This window comes from Anolis carolinensis, chromosome 2, assembly GCF_035594765.1.
Source record: "Anolis carolinensis isolate JA03-04 chromosome 2, rAnoCar3.1.pri, whole genome shotgun sequence".
In the NCBI taxonomy this organism is placed as follows: domain Eukaryota; kingdom Metazoa; phylum Chordata; class Lepidosauria; order Squamata; family Dactyloidae; genus Anolis; species Anolis carolinensis.
The window spans coordinates 61,489,883-61,509,318 of NC_085842.1; the positions used below are offsets into that span (position 1 = coordinate 61,489,883).

At 41.3% G+C, this 19,436-nt stretch overlaps 1 protein-coding gene across 1 annotated transcript in view; it reads right to left on the reverse strand.

Annotated features, from left to right (window-relative positions):
- Positions 1-8,027: 8,027 nt before the first annotated feature.
- Positions 8,028-19,436, reverse strand: part of chst13 (carbohydrate sulfotransferase 13) — a 51,522-nt gene continuing 40,113 nt past the window's right edge. Inside the window, exons 2-3 of the mRNA XM_003217773.3 lie at positions 14,626-14,708; positions 8,028-11,689 (exon numbers count right to left, since the gene is read on the reverse strand). Coding sequence (XP_003217821.1) covers positions 10,844-11,689; positions 14,626-14,708 — 929 coding nt within the window. The 3' untranslated portion in view covers positions 8,028-10,843. The remainder of the gene's footprint in view (positions 11,690-14,625; positions 14,709-19,436) is intronic.

A 19,436-nucleotide genomic window follows, 5' to 3' on the forward strand; every position in this document is an offset into this window, starting at 1 on the left:
CATGTGTCTTAGGCAAAGTGAGGAGTCCATCCCAGGTGGCACACCCTGGGAAGCAGCAATGTGAGCTCCCCATCCACTCTCCCTGAGTGTTTTCCTTCTTCTGGAAGAAAAAACTGTGCGTGCCTGTCCTGCTTCTGTCTCAACTCTAATGCTGCTCATAGGAGCAATGTTGATATCAAGATAGTCAGGAAGGCAGTTGATACAGTCAATGATGGAAAACAGCCAGAGATCCTGTGTATCAACTCCAGTTGTAATAAATGGTTCTCCGGGGTCTGATTCTGCACATATTCACCTTGCCCCTGCATGCATGGCCTCCAGAGACTTGAGAACAGGGGAGAACCTCACCATACTCTCATTTACTTTCTTCCTGGCAGCCTAGGGCAAACTGAAGATTGCTGATCCAATAAGGAAAGAGCTTGGCAGGTCATACCACTGTCTTCAAACTGAGCTTTTTGAACTCCAGAATTGATAGTTGGTTGATTGTTATTATTGATTTCTGACCAATAAACAGATATTACATGGTATTCTCAGTTGGGATTCTTTGGGAAACCATGGTGATTCAGAACTTCCCATCATGAAGGGGATGGGAAACATCACAAAGACCCAAGGTGGCTTACACTGTGAAGAAAATAGAATATAGCAAAAGTCATAATGCCAAACTTGTGTGTACCTATGCAGCATGGATCTGGGCTATTTGAGGGCATTTAAATGATGTATTTCTGATCAGAGCATGGCTACTGCCACCAGACACATCTGTTGGGCCCCACTCAAGAGCATCCCTCAACCTGGAGCTGAACTTGCATAGTTGAGAGTATCTAGACCATTTCCATGCTAGTCTACTGTGTCATAGTTTATTTACCTTTTGGTGCTGGGGTGACGTGATAAAAGTGTCCCATTAATGTGGTATATTCCAATTAGGAAAAGCTGAGGCGAGAATGATTCAGTTGGCATGATGTAAGGTAATAATTCACTGGCATGGCTTCTTAAATGCTAAAATTAGGCCCATACAAGAAAACTCCTGTGAACAAATTGTCTTAGGCTCACTGTGAGTCAGAAACATCTTGAGACAAATAACAATGGGGTTTGTCCGGAATGGCCAGTGTCAAGAGATAGCCCTCCATGTGTTTTAGACTTCAGTTCCCAGAAGACACTGATGGCATGGCCAGGGAAGGAGATTGAGAGTAGTTATGAAAAACATCTGGATGAATTAATGTTCTCCGTCGCTACTCGGATAGATACGTGAACAACTTGGGCAGTTGCCCTCTTCACATATACCTTGTCCTTTCATTCCAATAGAATTTCTTCCTCTACTGCCAGTGCTCCTCAGCACTCAACTGTTGTTTTGTTTCTTAATGAAGACAGTCACATATTTGGTTGCCTTGAAAGCATTCAAAATACTAGAATTTTGCTTTGAATGGTGTGTGTGGGGAGGTACTAATCGAATCTGGAATCTCTGTTTAAGTCTTTGCTATTGTGTATCATCTTGTTCCAATCTAGGAGGAGGAGAAGGCCTGTGAGAGGTGCAGCAGAAAGCAGTTGTTGGTCCATCTTAGAAGACCAAACGGTATTGGTATTGGTGTGCTTCATAGTCAGGCAGCACACAAATACACACAATCATACAGGCCAGTTTGGCACAAAGCTCAATGATCTCTCAGCAAACAAGCATGACAGGTGTTATTCTTCTAGAGATTATCCAAAGTGTGAAGTCTAGTATTTCATAGGCTACAGTTAGGATAAATTAGAGTAGACTATTGTGACATAATTGCATAATGTGAAAGGTACCCTGACTTAAATCAAGTTCTGCTGAACATTGCACCCAACCCCTTAGTAAATAAGAGAAAAATGAGACCGACAGGACCAGGCAGCAGTGGTGATATGGAGCTGTGAAGAGGCCCTTTTAGTCAGTGATTTTTGAGGCAGCACCCAGTGCTTGTCAAAAAGGTGTCAGGCAGCCTTTTGAGTAGGCCAGCCCTACCTTGGGTAGAAGAGGGAAACAGACTCAGGCAATTTTCCAACTGGAGGACAACATTGGCAATTTTCCAACTGCTTCTGGCTGTTGGGGAACAGAACTGTACGTACTACAAACAGTGTCATTGTTGAGTCCCATAACCACCCCTGTCCCTTGTAATTGTGGTGCTTGCCCATGTTCTGGGCAACACAGCTCAAGAAGGATGTTGTCAAGAAGGATGTTCCCAGAGCAGGGGACCACGACAGTTAAAGGTCTGGAAACCAGCCTTATGAGGCTTGACTTGAATTGAAAATTATGACTAGCTACTTTGCCTTTAAATCTAGGATGGCTTCCCAGTCACGTTGTCATTTTTGTAGCACACTCCTCCCCAACTTCCCATCAGCAGGAATACTTAGAATTTGTTTAAATTTGCTTTTAAAACAATAAAGCTAGTCCAAACTCCAAGACGTTTATTAGGGCTATTTTTTCTTGTCAGGTGAAAAGATTAAATATACATTAATAAACTGTGGAACTCATGCCAGAAAATGGACATATATAAAGAAACAACATTAAAGCAAACAAACAACATTAAAGCAATTTATGTGGCTTTCTTGCAGACTATCAATTCTATTCCAGGTATTGGGGGATTTTGGGAACTGTAGTTCAAAAAAGGAAATCTTCCTAATATGTTCAACTGTTTTTCACTATGGAATGATGGAACTATGCTTCTACTTTAACTGCCAGAATCCTGGGATTTGTGGTCTCATGGAGCTCTATGACTGAGAATGCTCAATGTTCTTCCCTAAACTAAAAATCTCAGAATTCAATAGCATGTAACCATGGGAATTAAAGGGAAATCATAGCTCTAAAACAGTCTTTACTGCATCTTGTAGTAATTAGGTCAGTTTTACTGCATCTTTGCAGAGAGAAACTAAGATTTATCGTGCGGCTAAGTGTGCTGGTATATTTCCTGAAACAAAATGATTCAAGTACCATTCAGAGAGCTCTTTTGGACAAAGCACGTTTCCTGCTGAGAGAAAGACAGAAAGCATGGCCATTTGGTGGCTGTTTATTGATTACTCCGGCCTGAGAAAAGGGGCCGATTAAATCTGTTCTACGCAATGTGCTCCAATCTAATTGACAGAGATTGAAACCACATGAGGTTTTCCCGGCTGCTCTGCAGAAGGAGAGGGATAATAAATGATTTCACTGAAGGCTGCTCCAGAGCAAACAGACAAAGTGAATTAGTATCTTTCTTCCAATGACAGCGAGTCAGGGGCCAAGGGTTTCTGCGATCCCTGGATTTCACAACAGGAGGAAGGTGGATACATGCTGGAGAAAAAGTGTGTAAAAATAAGCCCTCATTAGCTCCAAAGACCTCTTTAAAGTGTCAGGTCACTGCTACAAACATGCTTCCTTCTTGCTAGCTTGCAGGCTGTACAAGAGTCAGCTGGCTTCTCTACCTTCTGAATACAATATAAACTTGGTTCTTTGCCCAACAGATTTTCAGATCTTTTGACTGCAACCACTGCTGTAGGCCAGCCATCTGTTGTCCCCTTTGCTCCATTTCCAAGGGGAAGGAGATGCATCTGTTTGTCAGCTGCTGTTAAAGGCAAAGTAAATTTCTTTGCAAGAGTGCGTGGAAACCTGCTGGGTGTGCCTGGGTGTGTAGGTCATAAAACTAGTACTCTGCAAGCAGACCACACAAGTGGTGGCATTCAAACATGACTCAGTAACATCATTCTCATTACTGAAAGGGATTTGGACAATCTAGCCTAGTTCAGATTACAAATAATCTGGATTACAAATACTGTGACTTGTTACAGGTTGAGTACCCCTTATCCCAAATGTTTGAAACCAGAAGTGGTTGGGATTTCATTTCTTCTTCAGATTTTGGAATGCCATGAAATATCTTGGAGATGGTAACCAAGCAGAAATCCTTTAACAGTAATAGCTTGCAATAGCTATTGTGCAATATTTTAATAATTTCATGTATGAAACAAAAATGTTTGTGTACACTGAACCACCAGACAGCAAGGGTGTCACTATCTCACCCACCCACATGAATAGATTTGGATTTTGGAGTATTTCAGATTCTCAGATAAGGGATACTCCACCTGTACTTCATTCTTCGTTTTGCTATAATCTTTATGGGTTTTCAAGTCAAATTTTATTTGCGGTAACCTTATCAATGTGTGATGATTAATTCAAAGAAGCTTTGTCATTGCCTTTCTCTAAGGTTGAGATTTGTCCAAGGACATCCTCTGGGTTTCCATGCTTTGGTGAGGATTCACACCCTGTCTCTTCATTCCCATCCCCCACCTTCCTACCTGTATCATTAACTCTGCATTTTAACTCTGTCAGATGCTGGAAGTGTGATGCAGATCAGACCTTCAGAACAAATCAAAGGTGAGTCTGGATCTCTCCATTGTAGAAAGGAAACAAATATGAATACTTGGACCAAGTTCTCAATTGGATCAGGGGCCTCCCTAGTCTACCAGGGGTTGGTGTCACCCAGTGCAGGGAAGGGAGGCAGCTCCACCCAGACCCAGAAATCAGCCCACCTCACCAATCTGGGGAGCCCATCCAGTTACCAGACTTCAGTCAATGAAGAAGAGGAAAAGCTTCCCCAGAGCAAACCAGTCACAAGCTAGTCAGGCACTATTGATGCTACATGAGCAGAAGGAGATGTGGGATGCTTGTCCTGTCCTTGTCCCTTTCCTGTCTGCTGTTGTCTCAGCAGAAGATGTTCCCCTTCTGGTGGCTTTGGTCTGAAAAATGACCAGTGTCTAGTTTGGCTTTGGGTTCTGCAAAAAGAAAAGAGACCACACCTGAGAAGCACTAGGCCAGAGGCGTTTCAACCACCAGGCCAACTAGGCAGTTGCCTGTGGCGCCATCTTGTTGGGGGCGCCATCGAGGCAACTCCTGTCTCCTGTGGCCTGCCTCCGCAAGGTATTGAACTGCTTTTTCTGTTGATTTGTTGTAAAACATGTTTTAGTGCTTAATTTGTAAAATCTTAATGTAATTTGATGTTTAATAGGCTTTTCCTTAATCCCTCCTTATTATCAAACATTTTCACTTATCCGACACTTTTATTTTTCAGTGATTGGTTTGGGGGGGGGGGGGCACCAAAATTCTGTTAGCCTACACTTGAAAAATACCTAGGGCCGCCCCTGCACTAGGCCTATTGTAGGCAGGAAAGGAAACTGACAGGAGAGGAGAGAGAGATCCAGCGCCACATGCTCTTGTCCCCTTGTGCAGGTGGAGGACCAGGGAGGGAGCTCCCTCTGGACAATCACTATGGTATCGCCTTCTCTGATGGTGTCAACTGGTACAGTCTTCATTCTCCATGTCCCTAGTGAAGCCCCTGAGTCTACCCCATCCTTCTGAAATGCTGCATCTTTTTGGCCTCAGATACCTTTTTGACCTGTGCAATTTGAACTTTGCAAGCATAATACTTCAAATTGTATTTTTTAAAAATGCACTGAAAGCGCCTTAAAAAAATTACTGTACACACCCACACCTATATCTGTAATTAAACCAGTTAGTCTTAAGCATGCTGTTGCATGTTTTCTTCCCCCTCTGTCTCTTAAGCTGCAAGAGAATAACATGGCTACTTCTTTGAAAACCACATCTTAGATTAGTTCAATTTAAACAGTTGAAGCTTATGCAAGTGGCCTCAAGATGTCCCCATAGGTCTATGTTGAATATCATATGCTTGCCATTTGAAAGTAAAGCTAAGCATTGTTCTCCTCCCTTCTGAAGTAAATGAAGCTGTACAGCTGAGGTGCTATTCACACCTAACCAAAAAAACAACATTATTATGACCTCAGGACAAACTAGTTGATACTAATTGCATGAGAATTGGCACCTTGTTGGAATCCATAATTTCATTTATGCTTGGTGCTGTTATCAAAGCCCAGGAGAAGTTATTTGGACTATCACAACCAGTCTTCTTAGTATTGTGTAGTCCAGAAAAAATAACTTCCCAAGCACAATTGGTTATCTGCCTTTCTTCATGCTTTTTCACTACATGACCCTCAAAGCTGGCAATTTAAAGAACCTTTCCTGACATTTTAATACATGTTCTCTACATAGAATTTCCAGAATTTCACTCTCCCTATTGTCCTGGGCTTAAAATAGAAGAGGGTGGAGGTGACCTTCCTGTGGTCCATTGCTGCAAGGAAGGAAAGGACAAACCACTCTTAGAAGCATAAGGGAGTGCAGCTTTGGCAAGAAATGATCTGGGTAAAAGGCTAGAGAAACATAAATAGGATTCAGAAACCCCCAGAAAAAAGATTAAAGGAGCGCATGTGTTTTTGAATGTATTTCTGAACTACAGTAGAGTCTCACTTATCCAACGTTCTGGATTATCCAATGCATTTTTGTAGTCAATGTTTTCAATACATCATATTTTGGTGCTAAATTAGTAAATACAGTAATTAGAACAAAACATTACTGTGCATTGAACTACTTTTTCTGTCAAATTTGTTGTATAACATGATGTTTTGGTGCTTAATTTGTAAAATCATAACCTAATTTAATGTTTAATAGGTTTTTCCTTGATCCCTCCTTAATATTCGACATATTCGCTTATCCAATGTTCTGGCAGCCCGTTTACGTTGGATAAGTGAGACTCTACTGTATATGCATGTTAAAAGCAGTGTAAAAAGAGCCTTGAGGTTTTCGGCTGCACTGAGAATAATTGCTGTCCTTCTTAATGCTTCCTCTGCTATAGTGCCTTTATTCTGATCAGAGGTGCAGCATTGCCCTCTTTCCAAATAGGAATTCTGCCCCCCCCATAGTTTTCCATCACCCAAAATTCTAGCACTACACACAGAGAGAGAGACTGAAAACCTTTCACATCATAAACTCTTATATTTACCTTGTTCACATTCCCTTAGTAACTTTACCCGCATCTTTTCTTTGGGTGCCTAAACTGTATTTCTAAATATTTAAATACCAAAGTTACTGCAATGCTATAAATTGGGGGAATGCTTGATCACCATCTCCCAGAGCAGTTACTATACTCCCAACTCAAGAATGGGAAATGTAATGTTGGTGGACAAGAAAAGAGATTTAAAGATGCTCTTAAAGCTAACCTTTAAAACTGTGGCACAGACACCGAGAACTGAGAAGACCTGGCCCTTGAGCGCTCTAACTGGAGGACAGCTGTTACTGACAGTGCTGAAGAATTCGTAGAGGCACGAATGGAGGGCTTAAGGGAGAAACATGCCAAGAGGAAAGTGCATCAAGCCAACCCTAACTGGGACCGCCTTTTGTCTTGAAATCGCCTTTTGTCTTGAAGAACATGTGGGTCAAGAATAGGTCTCCACAGCCACTTATGCATCCACCGCCAAGACACTATGCTTGGAGGACCATCATCCTCGAGCCTAAGTGAGTAAGTAAGTAAGTAAGTAGATTGGGGGAATGGAAGGAAATGTCATGGGGGAAGAATTTTTATTTGGGGGTGTTCTTCTCCCCCCTCAAGCTATATGCCCCTTGATTCTGGTGTGTGTGTGTGTGTGTCTGTGTGTGTGTGTGCTGGCAATCAGATGTTTGCCTCGTTTGAACACTGAATACTTAGGCATCAATCTTAAATTGACTTACTAAAGAGTTAGTCCCCTCCTACTCCATGAGACTTATGTCTATGGTTGGTATTATTTTTTATTTTAGTATTTCCATTAGTTTTAGTACTCCCACGGTGAGAACCAGTATAGTCAGTTGTAGTTGTCTCCAACAGAGTCAATAGAAATTAACTCATGACAAATGTGAAACACAGTTTTCATTGCAGCCTTGGATCCAACTTTGTTGTACACTATTTCACAAGTCAAAGTGTTCTACATGGGATCGAGCCAGTTATCCGGCAGGTGTGAAGGGAATTATTGTTCCTCCAGATGTTGGTAGGCTACAACTTCTGACCAGCCTTCCACCTCTGCCTTTCCTGGCTAGAAAGCTGTAATCCATCTGGAAGGCCACAAGTTTCCAACCCCTGCTGGGCAGTAATTCTATTATCAGCATATTTGCTTAGCCATGGTGGTTCTTAGCATATGTAGACAAAAATAAATGTAACACAATAGAGACAAAATGCCTTTTTATTTAAGCAAATGGTTCATGAGGACAGAATCAAATGTACAGTTCTTGAACCATCTCTTCAAGTACAAATGCTCCAGAGCTAGGCAAACTAACAAGGACATGCTAGTTTATTTACTCAGATTCAGTTCTCTCTTTCCGTCCTGTTTCTGCATCCTGGCAAAATGTCCACCTACATCCACAACCCCCTCTTCTACAATTTACATAATTACTCAGTAAGGTTTCCTATCTTTCCTTTTCTACACCAAACTGACACTCTGGGGGGTGAGCCTAGTCCCTGAAAAGAAAACAACTTCTTTGGGAAGGGGAAACTGAATGGTCTATGACATAGTCAAAATTTAAGATAAGATAGACCTAAATACCTTAGAGGTATTTCTTGGCAGGGGGTTGGACTGGATGGCCCATGAGGCCTCTTCCAACTCTATGATTCTATGATTCTAAGTGCTGTAGGCTATATTTCAGAGGAAGGAACTGGCAAAACTACTGAGTATTCCATGCCAAAAAAACCTCAAAGGAATTCATGGGCCTACAGGTAACCTAAAAGCACATACGCACACACAAGACTCCTCAGATAAAATAGAGACAAAACAAAACTTACCAATAATCAGTTCTCTGTTTGCTACCCAACTAATTGTTTTGAACAAAATTCACATTTAGAATGAGAATTATAATTGAGCCAACTCTTTCCAAGTCTTCCCTAAGGCTGGGGCAAACATCCTGTCCCAGTTTAGATGCAACTTGCAAGAATACAGTTAGGACCTTTCCCCTTGTGGGTTGAGAGGTCCTAAACTGGACCAGTGGCTCCTTAGTTTCAGAGCAAATCCTTTCAAATAATAGGTGGAGTTTCAAATAATAGGTGGCGTTTTAGTCAGAGATAGGCACATTAAGCTAGAATAATAATAAGAAGCTCAAAGCTACAGAAAGAATCAACATGTGGGGATCACCAAGGGGATAGTTGTTATGTGTTTGTGTGCAGAAAATAAAACAGTGAATGGAGTAATCTAATGAAACACTTTTAGCAGGGCTGGGATAAATACCATTTTAAAAAGGTCTCTCCCCAGATGAAAAGCAATCTCTTTTGTGATTTTTTGTGGGAAAGCTGTAACTTAAGGAGAAAGTGTATGGTCCCCAGAAGCAACAGCTCTTGTGCAGGGTACAATTCTTGATGTCATAACTAGTTAAAGAATGGTTAGTTACACAGCATTGTAATGCCATTTTTACTACATGGTCTCCAGTTGATGGGGATTATTTATAGTGAAGGAGGAAAAGGAAAACTATGCAACTGAAGAAAATATGTGTGTGCATGTGTAGTCATAAAGATAGAACACTTCCATAATAATCAACATTTTAAGATGCTTTATTCTGGGTTCTGGAGAACTGTATTAATGGAGAATGCTCACACTTCCAAAACAAGACATTTTCACTAAAAATGTTCACACAGGAGCATTTGGCACAACCTGAATGTACAGTCATGTGTTTATTCTGGAATAATTAGCAGCCCGCACCCTAGTAGCTAACAATTCGAACAGCACAGTTGTCTACCAGGCCCTATTTCACAATTAAACACCTGAATCTTTATTGTATTCCAAACCTAAATGGAAAAGAAGAGAGCCAGTTTGCTCCTTAAAGCAGAAGTAGGAAACATTTGGCCAGAGGTTTGTACCTTCCACCAGGCCTACCTTGCACAACCACTAGTGAGGGACTATGGGGGCTGCAGTTCAATAATATCTGGAGCGCCACCTCCCACAAAAGAGAAGAGATTGAAAAAGAGCATGTGAGGCTTACCGGATACCAGAAGATGGCAAACATTCTTCCTATGGGCATTCTTGGCAGGCACACGAGAGAAACTGACAAACTGAGAGCTAATATTTATCAAAAAGAACAAACAACATGTAGGAGACCTGTATTTTTCCCTTACTGAGAGACATGATGGGACAGTCGTGCCTTCTTTAGAGCTAGAGGGAGTGGGACTCAAAATGCTCAAATTTAAATTATTACACAGCAAGCCCTTCCTTATAAAGCAGAATATTTCTGGCCATCTCATACTATGTCTTTTAAAAATGGTTTCCTTTCTATGTTTAAAGTGAAGAACATGGAACCAACACTTAATTTGGCTAGGTTCACATTGTTCTAGAAAAGGAGAAAACCACTCCTTGACATGGCCATGTGTGGACATGCTTTTTAATATTTGAGAAAAGTCATTAATTTGTACTTCGAGTCATGGTACTCACATACACAAGTGGACATGCACATCCATCCACTCTTACAAACATATCCCAAGGGAAGAATATAGTGCTCCAGTACAGTTTCTGCTTTAGTCCTCTGAGTTTCCTCAAACAGATTTTGGTGTACAAAACAGCTGGTTAAGCCAAAGGGCAGCTGAGAAGGGAAGACTATTTGAGATGAAATAGGCTGCATCTCATAGAAAATTCCAGTTCAGACTAAGACACTGTTCTCAATAAGACACTTCTGGTTCACATTCTCCCTACTTCAATACATGAAGCAGAGAAAAGCTTGTGGGAATGTTAAGTAAACACATAACAATACAGACACATATTATTGCTTCTCTGAATGTTCTAGTTTGAGTCTTCCATCTCCTAACAAAGGGCCACAATTTCCGTATCTCAATTCTGCTACTTTCTAAAAACAATTATCTTTGGTTAAGTGACAGGTGGATATCGGTATATTCCTTCAAGTGAAATAGGGGAGAGGGAAGAGATCGAACTGTGGCCGCATTGTTAAAACATGGTTCCCACTAAACTGTTAATCACAGCAAGAATAGGAGAGAAGGAAGAGTCAATCTCATCGGATATGTAAATAAGAAGGAATGGTGTAATTGAAAAGCAAGTAATCCATTTTGTATAAATTAAATAATCTCCTTTGGTAGAAGGGGCTGATATTCTGGAAGAACTTAGCCGTCATGTCGTCATTGGTCCTGGTGGTCTTGGAGGAGGATGGGAACTTGATGCCTGCATCAGCCCCAATCAGTCGCAGGATGTAATTGGCATCCTTGGCCAATGTCTCATACTTGCCCACTACATCATAGTGGATGATGCAGGGGTGGCATAAGGAATGCACTCGCTCCCAATGCTCATTGAAAGGCTCCTCATGTTGTGTCCGTGGATCCAGCAAGTAGTAAACAAATTCCTCAAAATGCACATCGTGACCACGTTCCAGGGCCTCTTCTGTGGGATCCCGCCGGTGTCGCCGGATGATCTTTGTTCCATAGCGTTTGTGGAATGCTGTGTTGTAATTGCGGGTGAACTTGTTGCGGTAAGCTGAGACCAGCCGCTCGAGAGGCTCCCGAACAAAGATGAACTTGAGGTAGTTTCGCAAGCGGTAGTTGATCTCTGGGATGCTGTACTCAGAGAGGGTGTGCAAGTTGGATGACACATGTGCCTCATTGGCTGGGATGTCCAGAGGGTCCTGATACTTGCCCTGCCCTGTCAACACCATCATGACTCGCTTCCAGTTAGTGCAAGCCACCTTGGGGACGTAGCAGTAGAGCAGTCCGTGGGTGTCATCAACGACCAGGTGGCGCAAGTCATCGGGAGTCAGGAGGCGACGCTTGCGAGTGTAACGGCTGCACATGCTACTCAGCAGTTCTCGCCTCCGCTGGTGAGTAGATTGTAAGGAAGACTGCTCGACCTGAGAAAATACATAAAGGAGAGAAAGTTACTGTTTGCTGGCTGTTCAGTTCACAGGACAAGAGATTTCAACGGGCCTTTTTGGGGGGACAGAATTCCCATATTCCTCTCAAACATGGGTAGCATGGGAAATTTGGGGGTTGTATAATTATTTCTCTCACAAAAAAGAGCCCTTTGCCAAATTCTGTGTTTGGCATGATCCCTATTATGGTCCCTTGCTTAGTGTTTCCAGTACTTATGTGTGAAGGTGTGAAAGCATGTTGGTCTCCTTCTAAAGTGAGGCTTACAAGATCACCAGTCACAGGCAAGAATTGTCCTCAGTACTTTGCTCTTCTCCTTTGTATGAATTTGAATTAATCACATGAATTACTGTATATAACATATTTTATACATCTGTGCAGCCATGCAATTCTTATTGTATTTGACTCATTTTTTTCTCCCTGTGCTGTTTTTGTTGTATTGAAAGCTGCCTTGTGAGAATAGGCCGGATATAACATTTAATCAATGTGTGTCTATTGATATATATATATCACTCCTCATGGAGATCTGTAATACTGACATGCCCACAACATAAAGCAGTGATTCCCAAAGTGGGCGCTACCACCCCCTGGTGGGCACTGCAGCAATCCAGGGGGGTGGTGATGGCCACAGGTGCATTTGGGGGCGATGAATAACTGTATTACCTTTCTATTCTGAGTTCAAAAAATAATGTCATAATTTCAAAATTCAATGTTTCTAATTTACACATTTCTTTACTATATTTTACAAAAAAGGTAGAAACATTAAGACATATATCTTTGTTTAATTTCTATTAAAAAATTAAAAAAATAATTTCCAGGGGGTGCTGAGTAATATTTTTTTCTGGAAAGGGGGCGGTAGGCCAAATAAGTTTGGGAACCACTGACATAGAGGCTTATTGCTTCACCCATTCTAAGTTTCTCAGAACCTTTCCTAAGAACAGATGGAATCACTTGTCCCTGTTTCTTTGTTATATGAAGAACTCTCATTACCTTTCATTGGATTTGAAGCAACATGTGACATGGTTTAAAAGATCCGAACTAACTTGCTTGCATTTCTAGGAAAGCCACAGCAGGGAAGTTTTTGAAAAAGCTAATTTTTGGATTATAACTGGTCATGCTGGGTGGGAATTTTATTCCAAAAATGCAGCTCTCCTGCTCTGAGTTGGAATGTATGCTACTCAATCCAGTGCTGCTAAATTCTGGTGCGCATGCACAGTAAGGGCAAAAGAAAAGTTTCAGAGGCCTACATCAAATACCTATCTGAATGCTCTCAGCAGAAGAAAATCAACCCTGGGACAGAATTACGTGGCCCGTCCGCCTTTATGAACACAGACAGCCTTTGGCTATTCCGACGCTCCCTCCCTTCTTCTCATTTCATTTCTTTCCTGCAGGAGCCATCTGGTAGAAAGGCCATGCCAGGACACTCTGGGGGCATGGCTCTGCCCCAGGGCTTGCTGCTCAGAACAAGTTCAAGAACTGTGTTTCTCTTGTTGGCTTTCCCTCCCACATTCCCTCCCACTTGTTTAGCAATGTCTTTCTCTAAAGAAACATAGAACAACACCTGTTTCAAAACTTAGGGAAGTGATTTGTTTGAACTAAACCTTCCATAAAATTCCCAACTACCAGGACCACTAGCTATGCGGATTGGGATTTTTGGGAGATAACTGTACCTGGAGTCTAAAACGTAACTTTTCCAAGTTAAAGTTGGTTTATGGAGGAAGCCTTCCCTCCTCTTTTTCCTAGTTCTCATGAAATCAGATTATTCTCTACAACAAGAAGACTTGAAACAGCAATTTCACATTTCATCAAATGAAATCTCTTCTATTTTTGACTCAGGTTTGCCCCCTTCCCTCCTAACAAACACAAAAAGTCCTTGGTCTCTGGGTAATTGCAGTGCTTCCACACCACACATTGTGTAGCTGAGACTGCTTCAGTAAGTCCAAAAGAGTTGCATGGGCACACGTTGTTTTTATAATACACTGAAGTCAATTATTTTGTTTCACTCGCCCAGTCCCAAAATTATAATGGTGGAGCTTCCATTAAGTAACATATAGATCTGAAACCACATCTAGGCGACGCAACATGTGAATTATGTAACACTGGAGTAGGCTGCCTCAGGGGATGATGGCTGCTCCATCTTTGGAGATCTTTGACTGGATGGCTGGATGCCCATCTATGGAGGGTGCTTTGTATTCCTGTATGGCAGAATTGGGTTTGGCTGGATGGCCCTTGGATCCCTTCAATTTCTAAAGTTCTATTATTCTTTAAACTTTAGAAGATCTCCACAAGGTGTTTGCTACTTGTTTATGGCTTTTTCCTCCTCTGCCAGGCCACAGAGACAAAGAAAAAGTGACCCTTCCTTTTCTTCACTTTCTGATTTCTGAAGGCATCTGGCAGTTGTGAGCTACTGTCAGTCAGAGAGGTAATTTACTCCACCTGCCCTCCCTGTCTTAGGTTCTCACTCACCTGCTGGCACCTATAATTCCAAATAGGATGTTTTTCCTCTTCAAAAAAACAGAAGGAAGATGCAATCAGCTTCACTTCGTTCAAGCCACATATAGAGCATGGCAATTTACTTTTATTTTGGACTACAATTTCAGATTCCTCCATTATTCATGCTGATTGGAGGATTCTAAGGTTGTCTCCTAAATGTGTTACTACAGTATTCTGAGTAGACTGCAGTCATCCCTCCACATATTCTGGAGCACATAAACTCCCATGAAAATAGAAAAAATGCAAATAAAAATGTGTTTTTGTTTTTAGCTGGAAGAATACTTTTCTAGGAATCTCTAGGTCCTCCAGTGTTACTATGGTCAACCTCTGCCGAAAGTTGCCACACTGGACAACCTACATTATACCGCTACAGCATGTTCACTTTTTTTTACTACTGCCACCTTCCCATTTCAAGCGCACTCACCTGGTCACTATTGTATAGCGTCTGGAGTGGATTTCGGCCAGACTTCCCATGCCAGACGGTCTTCAAAGTCCTGTCTTCTACAGCTGGAAAGGAAAGCGCCAGAAAAGGAGGTTAAAAGCAGTTCTGTCTTAAAGTTTTTTAAAGAGAACTTTCTCTTGGTGCATCTGGTGAGGATATGGGAGAAAATCTTTTTGGTTGATGCTTCCTTATTTAAACAGGCTGTCATCTTTTGACTGGTATTGGCATAATAACAACAATAGTAATTATACCTAGTAGTACTACTAGTAGTAATATTTTATCATTTATTTATGTAGTGCCATTAAATATTCATGGTGCTGTACAATAGAACAAGCACAAACAATGGGTTCTGCCAAAGGTATACATGCCAAAATGTGTGTGTGTGTGCACATGTACACACAGAGGGACAGAGGAATAACAAATCATGAAACTATACAGGAGGATCTTGTATATTTATCCAGACTGCACTATAAATTTGTTTTATCTGTTTTAATTGGGTTGTCAGTTTATTTATTTTTTCATGCTCCAGCCTGGGTTCAATTTCATGGAGAGAAAAAAACCAATATAATGTTGGGTGGAAATCACACAGAAAACCAACTTTAATTCAGTCTAATCATGACAAAATGCCATGATTAAGTCTGAAGGTAAACTGATCTAATAAAGGGATCATTTTTCTTTCTTCTTAATACTGATTAGGAAAAAAAATAGGTTTTACTAAATTCACATCCTCTACCCATTAATTTTACTTCTTTAAACTCAGTCCAAATAGACAATCAAGGTTAAGACCATTAAAACAATGGAATGATCTGGATTAAACATAATAACGAAAATGGTCCATGAAAAGCAAACTCACAGAATAAAATCACCTGTCTACTTGTCTCATTTGTCTAATGCAATAACTTTAGAAAGGTCCTTTTTTAGACTTGGAGGCTAAAAGATTCTGTCCCAAAAAAGAAGTTTTCTAAACACTGATCTAATCCCCCAGATGGGAAGGACAGAGGAGTCTCAGATGCTAATTTTAATGAACAGGCCAGCTCATGAAATATACTATTCCCAAGGTAGCCAGGGCCCAAGTTTTTTTAAAGGCATTTAAAGACTAAAATCACCACTTCAAAGGGGGCCCAGAAATGAACTACCAACCAATCCAGATGATACAAGATTAGAGGGATTCACTCAGATCTTGCAATTCCAGGTTGCAATGAATCTAACCACCACATTTTAGAGTCCTTCAAGTGTCTAAGTTATCTTCAAAGGCATTCTCATATAGACACCATTACCATAATGCAGTCTGGAAGTAATCAGGGTGTCGCCTGTTCTCGCCAGACAAAGATGTGGTTGGCCAACTAACTAAAACCAGTGCCAGTCTGTCCTCACCAAACATATTTGAATCCAGATTCGGCTGCTTTTTGGTCTCTACCCTCACCTCATTACAGGTTGTTTCCCTAATTGTTTTTTGAACTTTGCAAAACTCTGTGTACTCCCAAACCCATTGAAACTTTCCTTGTGTGTGGGTAGGACCATTTTGCCAACCTAAGGATTTACACTCAGAGAACAAGATCCCCAGTTAGTATAGGATTGTCAAGTTGAAAATGAGCTGGTTGATTACGGTTATAGGGTTTCTACTCCAGAAAGAATAAAAATTGTTTGCTGAATCAAATCAAGTCTCTCTCTCTAGGCCGGTTTCCATTCCAGCAATCTATTATTATTTTAAATTAATATCGTCTTGCCTATATGTACTGGCATAAAAGGAATCCAAGATTTATAGAATCCTATAATTAGAAGGGGCCTCATGGTTGGGGGCTACTATTTTGCAGATCCTTCTTACAGTGCCTAAACCTTTTACTGGTGATATGCCAGGAAAATTACTGGTAATTAGGCCCATGTGGACTCAGGAAAATACCACTTCCTGCTGTGTCAAGGCTCCCCAGGCAATTTCCCAACAAATGCTGGCTGTCAAACTGATCAACCCTTGGACTGCGATAAAGGGAAACAATTGCTATATTGGGTGGAGATAAGAACCTGATCAAACGTCCTGCGTTCTGCTGAGCCACTGAGGTGTGCAACTCTGAGTCTATGTTCCCAGTGCCTTATTATTAAAACAGAAATCTGTCAAGCCAATCCCAACTTAAAAGGTTTGAACTTTCACCTATCTTAACAACTAAGAACTAAAATAGTCTAAGGCCATTAGTTTTATTGTCCTACTATAGGAAAGTAGATATTTTGCTATTGCAGTAGAGTAACTGAATAGTCTCAAAATCAAGGTCTGTGCCTGGGACAGTCATTGTTGTTGCAATAGTCAGAAAACATGAGAGCACAGAACTTGTCAACTGAAAGTATCTTCATAATTTTTACCCAGTGTGTTGCCCCCACATTTAAGAGCATATTATTGAGTCACGTTTATAATGGTAAATACAGATAGTTGAGGTTAAGTTATGCATATAAAAGGAGTAAGTTTGTTTGGGGAAGACATCAATAATGGGACAAGCAATGATTGTTATAGTTCTCTGCACCTTAAGTACCCCCCCCCCCCCCATACCAAAGCAATAGACCACAGATCATTAATTGAAAGGCCTTTAGTCCTGCCTCACTGCAAGCAATGGCGCTTTTCTTCTGCTGTGAGCCTGGGAAATGTAATTGCTTTATTAAACATGAGAAAACTATAACTGATCATCTATAATGTCAAATGAGATGTGAGATCTTACAGGAAAAAATGGACTTCAGAAAGAGAATTCCCCATGACAATGTTAACAGCCCTTCTCTCTGCTCATCCTGGGCAGCCAGTGAGGCAATCTCATTCAGAAGGAACTGTATCTCCACTCAGGCATAAAGAAGGCCAACCACTGTGAGAGGAAAAAGGATCGGTGAACTGATGCAATGGGGATGTGGAAAGTAAATATCACCAGACTCACACTACAAGTCATGCGGGCAGTCCTTTTCCTCATCTGGCTCTACCACAGGAAAGGAGAAGTTTGGTGTTGCAAGCAACCACAATCCCGTGCCCTCTAAATTACCGTTAAGTACTGTTGGCAGAAAACGCTTTACTCTGCAGTTTACATTTGCAATTCACCCATGTCACAGACTGATCCTAGACCATAATCTTTCCTAGAATAAGATGTAGTAGGGTCTTGGAATCTGCTGGAGTTTGGTTCCAGGAACACTATGGTTACCAAAATCTATGCATGCTCAGGAAGGTACCTTTATCTGGGATGGCCTGGTAAAATGGCATCCCTTATATAAAACAACCAAATTAACATTTGCACTTGGATTAAAAAAATAAAGCTGCAGATAATTGAATCCATGGGCACATAATCCATAGATATGAAGGACCAACTGTAATCCAGTTTGGTGAGATAACACAATAACCCTAGTTTTCGCAGAAGTATTGTGCAACAGGATAATATGGGAATCGAAGTGCAAGAACATATTCATGTCTACTCTCTCATGGATTGCAACAAGAAGAAGGACAGAAAGAACACAATCAGGGTGGCAGGCAAGTGCATAGCCTCCATGCTTGCACTTCCTGGGACTGTCTACTTCTTCTCACCTGTCTATTTCAGGGAGATCGTCAGGAAGTCAATTAAGTGAGCAGGAAAAAAATCTAGATACTCTAGTCTAGCCAGCGTTTCTCCAAGTCTGGTCTTCTAGATGTTTTGGACTTCAGCTCCCAGATCATTGATCACTGGCCATGGCAGCTGAGAGTTCAAGTCCAAAACACCTGCAAAATTATAATTTGGGAATCACTGTCCTCATTATTATGTGCCCTCCTTTTGTTCCTGCCGTCTGTGTCTCTGGAAAAAATGGCAGCAACAGGAAGCACCATTGGAGTCATGCTGCCACAAACACGGTTTTAGAAGTCTCTAAACCAATGCCCAGAGTTTGGGAACCAAACAAGATAAGAATGAAGTCCCAGTGCAGGAAGATAAATATGACTTTATATAAACATGACTTGGTAGGATGACTCCCAGTACTTAACTCTAAAAATTGAAGGATATAATATGTTCAAAATGAACAGGACATGAGGGAAGGGATGGGAAATAGCATTATATGTTAAATACAAATTCACTTGTACAGAAATCCACGTGATTGACCAGACCGGACTAGTCGAGAACATTTGGGTAATAAGAAGTGAAGAAATAAATGAAAACAGTGTGGTAGGAGTTTACTGTAGGCCAAATGGAGAATTATACCATTGAGAAAAATCTTGGAAGTTTTGAAAATGCACTGATAGGTATGGGGGATTTCTGCTAAGAGACATGCGACCTCATCAGCTGGACCAAATTCAGTGTATGCCAGTTCCTCTTCAGTTTTGTCAGAGTCCGCCGGCTCCCATCCCACAATGTACATTTACTTCTGGCAGGGCTCTGTGGCAAAACTGAAGAGGAACTGGCGTACACCGCATCTGCAGCAACACAGGAGGCTTCACATGTTGCATCAGGATCTACAGGGGAAACTGGGTGGTGGATGCTTCCCCCCATGGGGTGAGATAAGGGGGAAGACAAGCAATACGGGTAGTGGGTAGACAGGTTTCCCATGCCCTCCACCAAGCAAATGTGAAGAGGTCATAACTCTGCTAAGCATAACATTTCCAACAAATTTCTGATGTGGCTTGCAGATAATTTCCTATTTCAAAAAGTAAAGGAACAAGGGGATTAGCAATCCTGGACTTGATCTTAACCAACAAAGCGGAGTTGTTCACTAGCATTGACACAGGGGCAAGCGACCATATGATGCAAGAATCCATTATTCTGGAATAGGCTGAAGAAGAGTACAGTGAAACACAAACCCTGGGTTTC